The sequence below is a fragment of the Colobus angolensis genome, unplaced genomic scaffold (assembly GCF_000951035.1).
Source record: "Colobus angolensis palliatus isolate OR3802 unplaced genomic scaffold, Cang.pa_1.0 Scaffold30, whole genome shotgun sequence".
Taxonomy (NCBI): domain Eukaryota; kingdom Metazoa; phylum Chordata; class Mammalia; order Primates; family Cercopithecidae; genus Colobus; species Colobus angolensis.
The window spans coordinates 2,123,226-2,133,925 of NW_012116266.1; the positions used below are offsets into that span (position 1 = coordinate 2,123,226).

At 34.3% G+C, this 10,700-nt stretch overlaps 1 protein-coding gene across 1 annotated transcript in view; it reads right to left on the reverse strand.

Moving 5' to 3' along the window:
• Positions 1–10,700, reverse strand: part of ADAM23 (ADAM metallopeptidase domain 23) — a gene marked incomplete at its 5' end in the record, with an annotated part of 169,467 nt that overhangs the window by 64,551 nt on the left and 94,216 nt on the right. The window contains 5 exons of the mRNA XM_011949996.1: positions 2,460–2,525; positions 4,261–4,334; positions 5,103–5,175; positions 9,125–9,188; positions 10,350–10,432. Of these exons, the coding sequence (XP_011805386.1) occupies positions 2,460–2,525; positions 4,261–4,334; positions 5,103–5,175; positions 9,125–9,188; positions 10,350–10,432 (360 nt within the window). The remainder of the gene's footprint in view (positions 1–2,459; positions 2,526–4,260; positions 4,335–5,102; positions 5,176–9,124; positions 9,189–10,349; positions 10,433–10,700) is intronic.

Below are 10,700 nucleotides of genomic sequence, written 5' to 3' on the forward strand. Positions count from 1 at the left end.
GGAGGTCGAAGCAGAGGGATTGCTTGAGTCCAGGAGTTCAACACCAGCCTAAGCAATATGGTGAAACCCAGTTTCTACAAAAAAAAAAAAAAAAAATACAAAAAATAGCCAGGCATGGTCATATGCGCCTATAGTCCCAGCTACTTGGGAGGCTGAAATGGGAGGATCACTTGAGCTGGGGAGGCGCAGGCTGCGCTGAGCTGAGATTGGACCACTGCACTCCAGCCTGGGCGAGAGTGAGAACCTATCTCAAAATAGTAACAATAATAATAATACTAACAATAATAAAATGAATGATCAAAATTTACCCTGAAAAGATGTGATAGCCTAAATAAGGAACTTTATCACAGAACATGTGACATAGTGTGTAGAAATTTTCTACATATAAAATAGTATTTTAAGAAGTGTGCTATTTTATTATTCATAAGAATAAGGTTATTTAAACGTTTACCATTGAGAAGGGTTAAAAAATAAATTCAAAAAACATGTTGTTTTAACAATTACCAAAAAACTGTAACTGTTTAATTGTAATTAACAGTTAATAGTAACTGTTTCTTATTTTGCACAGTTACTGAGATTTGCTCTTTTGATTGATAGCTTCATGTACTTTCCTGATGTATTATGGTAGAACAAGAGATTTGGAATTGCAAGTAAAGGTTTGAGAACAGATTCTACAGATTAACAGCTATTTGAGAATGTACTTTGTGTATTCAAAGACATTGTATATATCTTAATTATTATTTCCACTACTCTAAAAGTATTTATATAATGGATGTTGAAAAAAGTTTAGGCTTCAAAAGCCATAATTTCACAACACGCCACAATGCTCAAGATTGAGAATCAGCTGGGAAAAAAACTCAATGTTCCAATCAACAAAAATAATTCAGATAAAAAAACTATCTTGGTGTTTCAAGCAAATTCAAGTCCTTCAGAAACTCATATTTTAGCCTTTATCGTCTAAAACAACTGCCTACGCATCTGGCTTTCCTTTCCACCAAAAAGGACCTCTCTTAAATTATACGTATTCTGATAAATTTTGCTTCTTACTAACATCTCAAACAATATGTTTAAAGGCAACTGGAATAGAAAATAAATGTGCATACAAAAGTCAGAGGTATTCTATTGAAAAACTTTATATTCAACACAATTAAACTGATAGTTAATGGAAAACATCCATTAAAGTAGAAACTTAAAAGTTTAAATACAAACTAAGTCACTATTTTTTTAAATTTATAATTTTAAGGCCTTCTCTGAGTAGGGTCTGCTAATTAGAATTTCACATCATTTTAGCATGAAGCACAACCTTATCATATCATGTACTAATCTAATTTTGGTTTCCTTAAAGTAAAACAAGGACTTAAAGATACTTGCAAAGCAATTTCAATTTTTGTTCCAATCTTTCATAAGTTTGTCACCAATACCTGATTTCTATGCATTTTTAAAAGATTTTCATCTATATAGTCTTTTCAGAAGTGCAACTTTGTTTTGATAAAAACAAGTACTTTTTGCCTTGGTGTATACAACTTTTAAAGTTCAATCACATAACTACAACAGAGATTACAACTGGCCTAAACAGTCTGGGGAGTGTGGTAGTGGTTGCTGGAGCCAGCTCCCATCAGATCACAACAGCCAACTAGATATATCCTCTCCTAACTCCTCATCAGTGATCTCACTTTGATAGCTTGAAATCAGCTATGGTGGCAATATTTACACCACATATATCAGCAAACATTATAAATCAAGAGAGCTAGGTGTTAAAATTTACCAGCACACCACTAGGATTAGGTGTACTAGTATGTAGCCTAATGACCAAGACTCTTCTGGGCTTCAGGCAAGTAATTTTATATAGGAAATGGTTAAGTACAGTTAACAGAGTTTCTATTGTATCTTCAAGAGGGGAAAATGAGGAACAATGAATGTTTTTCATACATCTGTTAAGTGTTACTGAAATGACATATTCTATCACATTTTACTTCCACAGAAGTTAACACAAGATTATTCATCTTTCCAATATTTAAAGACGGTAAGTCATCAAAGATACTCACTTTAGATACACCTTTATTTTATATGTTTACCTCCTTACAATTATATCTACCATAATCATAATTAACTAGTAAGAAAAAATAACATATTAGCAGGACAAAAGCATGGAATAAAATTAGAAAGCAGTGACCAAATACATAGACGAAGAAAAGCAGAGAATAAGAATTTTAAATGAAGACAAAAGATGCCAGATAGTTAAATCTATCAATTACAATTATTAAACATAAGGAAAGTTTAGAGTTATGAAAATTCTGTTAAACGCGGAGTCTCCAAACACCAAGAAATAAATCAAGTCATTTAACATGTCTACATATCTTGGGGTTAATAAGTAAAAAGTAATGATTAAATATAAAGTAAAATGTATTCTTTCTTAAGTAAGCTATCTGGTCTAAAACCCACTGACTCTATATTCTTACCGTTTTGTGATCATTAACAATCATAAGTTCCAAATATTTCATTTCTTCAAATATACCACGTGATGGCTATGGAAAATAAAAATAGATGGTCAGAATGATAACTGACATAAAATCTCTCTAGCGCTCACTGTTAAGTTGTAGATAAGACTGAATTTCAGAACAACTCTCTGCTGCCTACTTTATAAACACCTTAGAAGAATGTTGGTCAGGCAAATTTTAAAAAGTGATCATAAAATATGGGTATATATTTAAGTATTTAGAAAATAACTATATTATATTATTATTAAGGTACTTACTTATCAACATAGAAAACAGTCCACGTTGTTTGTATATGGTTTTTATATGTAAAAATATTCTAGAGCAAAATTATAGCATAATTCTGTTAAAATAAACAAATCTCAATTTCACATTAACATGTGATAAGATATTCATATTTCCTTAAAATGTCAATGAAAATCTATGTAAAACTCATTTAATAAGAACAGCATAAGTTATAATTACTTCCAGGTATAGCTGACACAGGTATCAATGTAGTTAAATAGAAATATTAACTCACTAGAGTGAAATTCTAAAAATAATACACTAAACTGCTCAGCTTCTCAGAGGAACAAATATTGGCAATTACTACATTCTAAAGTCTTCTAAATTAACTAGATAATCCTTTAAGAGTAAGTATTTTAGCCTTCATTTGGACTTTTCTTTTTCACAGGTGGAAAATTGTAATGGTGGCTCTTTTTTCCTTATGTACATAGTCATTGATCACTTTATATCTGATGGGGTGGACTGTAGTGAAAGAACAGCAGCCACTGTAAAACTTATTATTACCAACCACATCTTTATGAATGAGCTAAAAGAACTCTTATAATAATTTATATAATATATAATAAATGTATCCATAATTATCATAATAAGAGTTTCATGAAAGGGAGGATAATTTAACCTGGAACTAAGTTTTTTGACGGCTGCTGGTCTATTTTTTTCCACAAAAAAATACAATCAGCAAAACATTATCTAAAATGTGTGATTTCTACTATAATTACTCATTAAGTTATCTAGTAAATTATCATGTAATGTATAAGCTGTGGATTTAATTCTCAGTTACATAGCATTCACCATGTAATTACTAAACAGTCCCCATCATTACAGATTTCTAGCCTATTATGAAAAGACCAGAAACATAATTTCAGTTACAAAGCCCCTATACGTTTATCAATACATGTGAAGTATATAATAGTAGTTGATTATACAATTACATGATTTTTATTTAGAAACTGTTATATTGCTAACAGTCAAATAAATTCATTGTGTTCTGAAAAACACATACAGTTTTAAAGTTTGGTGTAACAGTTTTTAATTTGAAAGTAATATAAATAAGCATGATTAGCCAACATTTCAAAACCTAACTCTTCTCCCTACATTTTTTACTAACAGAAATGTTTTATATGACACTATATAAGCCATATAGAAAGAAAAGTCTGCTGTACTTTAAACAGAAAATAAAATGTACTGCAATTATCATCAGAAAACACTTTGAAAACAGAGCTAAAACAACACATTCTTTAGATGACATCAGGGTTCAGAGACTACTGTAATCAGTTTGAATCACTAACAGAAAGAGATCAATAAAAAGCAGTGTGCTGAGAAGGCTCAAATCACTGGGTTTTTTGGTTTATTGTTTTCATTTTTAAACAACAGTCTCCAAAATCTAAACTGTTTTAGGTACACTTAGATACTGTGTGACGATAGGCACATGACTTCACTAAGTAAAACAGCCCCACCCAAGGCTCAATGCCACACTCACATTCACTGCTCTCTTCCTTCTTTTCAACCACTGTAATTCAGATAGAAAGGGCCACCGGTCACCTCTTTCCATAGCTGTGGAAAAGAAAGATTAGTATCAAAATTTTATGCTTATTTCAATGGGAGTATGTTTTAAAACATTACATGAAGAAACGGTGGCACTGATAATATATGTCAAACTAAGGTGAAAAAAAAGCACACCAATCATATTCCACTCATGACCACGAAGATGGTTCAAATGTAATTTTGTCCCAAACATCAAGAAAACATAATGTTCAAGATTCATTAGAAGATGCATATTTGACATACAACCACTTGACAATACTTGAAAATCTGAGAGAATTCTACTATTTCTAATTCATTTTAGCATTCAAAAAAATGTATGGCATTAGCTTTTGCATAAATTATTAAAAACTTTCAGCAGTAATATACAGAAATAAAATCACATGCCCCAACAATCCAAAAGAAGCTCCTGCCAACATTAGCACACTTAAGATGTGTCTGGAGCAGAGCATGAGAGGCAATCCAAGCTGGCTCAAGAGCAGCAAACTGCCAGGAAAATTTCAGGATGAACCTCACTGTAAATGACTCTACTAAAATTGGCCACACTTTCTGGTTCCCAAGGCAGCTTTACTCACAGCCTTAATGTTTTAGTCTTTGCATTGGAAATGACTCTCCATGCCTCTTTACCTGAGAGCCACCGTTCATTCCAGTGCTGATCTACGATGTTCACCCCCGATATCAGACCAATTCCACTTCCAACAAGCCTGCATATCTACTGAGCTCCACCAAGTAACAGCTCCTACTACATAAAATATAGCCGCTATTTTAATTAAAACTTACTGAGATTCTTCATTTGCTTAGAATACTGTCCCGCCAAGGTTTTCTGGATAATATGTGGTCGACCTGTGCTTTTCTGAAACACAACAATTGCAGGCAATTTAAAAAGCAAGATGTGAACAAGCCTCTATGAAACAGTGTTAGAACTTTCTCTAACGTCCTTCTAAAATGGGAATATTTATACGTCAGTTTTTTAGCTATCAAAAGTGAGAAGTATGTCTTATTGAAATCTTAATTTTACATAAAAGAGTATCATCTAACTGCCCCAGTTTAGATAAAAGCATAGTGTTATTCGTTACTCTTAAATCTTAGCTTTCTTCAAAGCTATAAATGGAAAATTCATAAGAAACACAAAAAGTCAATAAATATGTAAAAACATGCCGAATGCTTTCATATTCCTTCAACATGCAATTTTTTTAAATGAAGCACCAACTTTTGCCATAAAACTGGTGAAGTTTAAAAATTACGATATCCATAGTTAATTACCGTTGCAAGGCCAAAAGCATTCTCACACCTTGCTGGTGAGAGAAAATTGGTAGCATAGTTTGAGAGAGAATTTCAGCAAGGTCTATCAACAAACGTGAAAACATTTATATTTTTTGCCCCAGAAATTACGCTTTTAGGAATGTCTATTACCATTATTCTTATTACTATTAGCTTCCATTACTGAGTGCATAGTATGTACCAGGTACTGTTAATGTACACATTACTTAATTTAGTCCTGACAAAGACCCCACATAGTGCATGGTTTACCACTGTTTTACAAATAAAGATATTGAGGCTCAGAGAGATACATCCTTGTCTTAAAATTGTATTATAAAATAAAGATCCAATTTATTTTTTAAAATATATGGGACTATATCATTGAAAACTGGAAAAACATACTCTGAAACATGACAAGAAGTTATCTTTGGGGGGACAGGATAATGGATAATTACTATTTAAGTATTTGTTTTGCTTTTCCAAATTTCCTGTATTAGTTTTATAATCAGAAAAAGTCATAAAAAAGAAACTTAATAGGTTACAGAAGACTTACAACAGTTTTGCTATTTGTTTATTACTTGAGAGATAACATGAATTCTCATTAGAAATATCCCATGCATATTACTTGATTTATCGCAAAGCATACTAAAATCAATAGCAACAAATTAAACATCAAAATATCTAAAATTAATTACAGTAAGCTCTAAATTCTGGTAAAAGGTGAAAAGGTAGTAATGAAATTAACAATGGGATCAGCAACACAGTTTTAAAAACTGACTAATTTAAAGTTTCAAGCACTATTCCTTTCCTCTACCCATAGTGTGGATGAGGACAAATCATTACATAAACAAAAGGTAGGCAGTAGGAAGGAAGGCAAAGAGAAGGCGATTTGCATGTAACAATCAGGCCCTGAATACTATGATCATAAGCAAATATGATCAATGTAAAATTAATGCTTTAAACATTATAACAACAGTTTATATTTATAAATCCTTATGACAGTTTAATAGACATTGTCACCTACATTTATTAATTCATCAAATCTACAAAATCACCCTACTATGAATGCATTAAAAAATTATCTCATTTTATACATTTAAAAAACTCTAAGCTTAAATAGTTATTATGTGGGATTCTGTGTTTTGTTCTTTGTGGATTTTTTTAGGGTACCAGGGCCATTAATCATCAAAGCCAGAAATCAAAGTCAGAGTTTTTGCTGAATGAGTTGAATAATTTTGCTGTACACAGATTATCTTTCCTTACTGGAGTGAGAAAAATATCATTTTACTTAATCAAAATGTCTTTATCTAAGTGGGCTGTCTTCATTATCTGAGAATTTTTATAGTTACTAGTTGAAAAATAACAGAGGTTTATTCACACACCAACCCTTTAAAACTTTTCTGTTTCAACTTTGAAATTTACCCCATATTCACACAAACATTGCCACAACCAAGACAATAAAAGTTTGCCTGTTTAGCTTTTATTATCAGTAGCCTACATGACTATTAGCTGTTTCACTATTTATTTATTTATTTATTTATTTATTTATTTATTTATTTATTTATTGAGATGGAGTCTTGCTCTGTCGCCCAGGCTGGAGTGCAATGGCACGATCTTGGCTCACTGCAACCTCTGCCTCCCAGGTTCAAGCGATTCTTCTGCCTCAGCCTCCTGACTAGCTGGGATTACAGGCACCTGTCACCACACCCAGCTAATTTTTGTATTTTTGGTGGGGACAGGGTTTCACTACATTGGCCAGGCTGGTCTCGAACTCCTGACCTCGTGATCTGCTGCCTCGGCCTCCCAAAGTGCTAGGATTATAGGCGTGAGCCACCACACCCGGCCCAATTTTATCTAAATTTGAAATCCCTGAAGATAAAAAATGTTTTCTGTTTCCCATCAAATATCACAATATTCTGACTCTGTCAGTCACAAAATATTATTTTTCCACCTCAGTTCTTTTCACTGATCTGACTTTTGTACTTTTACCTCTCAGTGCCTTAATCTCCTCCTATTCTTCCCCTTGTCACTCCTCTCCAACCCTGTCAGGTTCCTCAAAGTTCCTCAAACACCCTAGGCACACTCCTGCCTCAAGGCCTTTGTATGTGCTCATCTCCTAGAATGTTCTTCCAGTTCTCTAATTTCCTTAAGTTCTTCATTCACCACTTGTCTTCTTTTGGTGGCCTTCCCTGAACCGTGTATATACAAAAATTTAACTTTCCACCTTCCTGGCTTCACTTTTTCTCCTTACCATGTATCACTATCTAACATACCACACGTAATTACTTATTCATTCTGTGTATCCCTATCTGCCCCTATAGACTGTAAGCCCCATTTGGCTCAATCTCTGTCTATTTTATCAGCAAAGTATCCCCAGAACCTAAAATAATACCCAGCTTGTAGTAAGCCCTCAATACAATATTTACTGAATATACATCAAATTTTAAATTTGACTGAATTCTATTAGCAAGCAACACTATTAGAGCATGTGATTTCTTGTCTAAATCACTGGTTTACGCATGACTCTAAACATTATTTTCCTCCCTATCTGTAAAGAAAACTAAGTATTCTATAATGTAATCATAGTTCAGCCCACAGATTTCCCCACTAAAGATTTTCAGGTTCATAAAATTAAGTACATTCTTATAGTCATACAATTTTCTAAAGATGACAGTTAAGAATGAAAGCTATTTTTTTCTAATTTCAATAGGTTTTTGGGGAACAGGTGGTGTTGGGTTACATGAATAAGTTCTTTAGTGGTGATTTCTGAGATTTTGATGCACCCATCAGCCAAGTAGGGTACACTGTACCCAAATGTGTTTTATCCCTCGCCACCATCCATTTTCCCCCAAGGCCCCAAAGTCCAATGTATCATTCTTATGCCTTTGTGTCCTCACAGCCTAGCTCCCACATATGAGTGAGAATATACAATGTTTGGTTTTCCACTCCTAGTTACTTCACTTACAGTAATAGTCTCCAATTCCCTACAGTAATAGTCTCCAATACCATCTAGGTTGCTGTGAATGCCATTATTTCATTCCTTTTTATGGCTGCATAGTATTCCATTGGGTGTGTGTGTGTGTGTGTGTGTGTGTGTGTATCCCTCTCTCACATTTTCTTTATCTACTTGCTGACTAATGGGCATTTAGGCTGGTTCCATATTTTTGCAATTGCAAATTGTGCTGTTATAAACGTGTGTGTGTGCAAGTATCTTTTTTGTATAATGACTTCTATGAAAGCTAGTTTAAAGCAAGGAGGCTGGCTAGTATAAAACAAAACATTCTCCCTGCTATTTTCATAGACTGGGAAGGACTAGCATTTGCTTCAGAAAACCTATATTTGATGCCTCTTATTATCCCTTACTGGTACTTGGGCCTGGCATGTGTGACTTAAACTTTAAAACTGAGGGTACTACTCTAAATTTGAAATAAGGTAACACGTACAAAGGCACTTTGAAATCTGCATTCTTTTCTCTTTTCAGCTCAAAGGCAAAGATGCTGGAGGAGTAGAACGCCATCAGGCAACTGATGGCACAGACTCACCTCATCATGAACCAGCTCCAGTGGCTCTATCATATACACGAAGGTGTCATCTTCAAACATGCCACTAGCACAAAAGAAACCACACCAGAAAGGAATAAACAAACACAGGAAATGGCAAGAAATAGCAAGTGGGCTTCATTATTGTGTCTTCAAAATAAAGAGTATAACTGAACAAATCCCTTTACACTGTCACAAGTTTAATTCACATATCTGCATGGAGTCCCACTGTGGCCCCAGCACTCTATTAGGCAGCATGGAGGCTATAAAAATTATAAAAGTATACATCAAATGCATGCAAATTATACCTGATATAACTGATGTTTGAAATTCAACAAACAGATTGGAAAACTACTCTGGGATAGGACTATTCACTCAGTGGCAGTCTCTAAAGTAATTATTCCAGAACCATGTACAACTATACAAACTTCTAGTTATGCAAATTCAATATCATCTGTAAGAAAACAGGTCCTTCATATATAAGAATAATCTAAAACCATCTGGTTCTGAAGAAGCAAACAGTGGTATCTTTATGCTCGCAAATTCTGAATTGCCATCAAGCACTATGACTCTATGTCATACAAATTACATTTAATTTTCAGGGACATAAGGGTTTTTATAGAAGGGCAAAAAGTTTCAAGATTCTTTGTCATCACATGGCCAAAACTAAGTCTTTATACGAGGTGCTACTGTGTTCAGGTCTAAAAGGTGCCAACACATGGTTTTGTTAGAGCCCACACCTAGGTCAATGTGAGAACTCCTCTCTTTGTCACCCCACCCTTGCCTGGCTAACTCCAACTTACTGTTAGGTCTAAGTTTCTTAGATCTAAGGGCTACTGACTCTCAAGTCTAGCCGTAGGTCTAAGTGACATGTCCTCCGGAGTATGCCGCTGGGAAACCTTCCTGGACTAGGTTTTGCTACTCCACAAGCTCCTATCTTCCCCTTTACAGCTCTTAGCACAATGGTAATTAAACATTCATCTATGTAATCATTTGATTAATCTCTGAATCTCCTACAAACACTAAGTGTTCAAGAGGACAGGGACATTGCCCTCCTTGTGCACCACTCCATATGCAGTCCCTAACACAGCACTGGCACACAAGAGTCACTAAAATATATACATATATTTAGTATATATATATAATATATAAATATAAACTATATATATCCTTAAAAGGAAAACTGGAAAGGGTCAATGAATAAAATGCCATTGACATTCCCACTTACTGAAGTCCGTTGCAGGTTGACAGAGCCACCTTGGAGTCTTTGACGCCTCTAATGCTTCCATGGTAGTAACAGTGCTCTCCGCCCTGGAAAGCAGAACGTTTCATTGATTGGTTGTATTTTATGCATCATGATTAATTCTTTGGGTGCTTCCATAAAGCAAAAAGAAATGCAAGGATGGGCATATATGTGTACTGTATTAATAACCCTAGAAACTCCTCCTAAAGTTGCAAATAAGACTAGGCAATTTTTCAACTTTTTTATAACAAGCATGTGTATATTAAATTGAATGCAGGTAGGCCGGGCGCGGTGGCTCAAGCCTGTAATCCCAGCACTTTGGGAGGCCGAGACGGG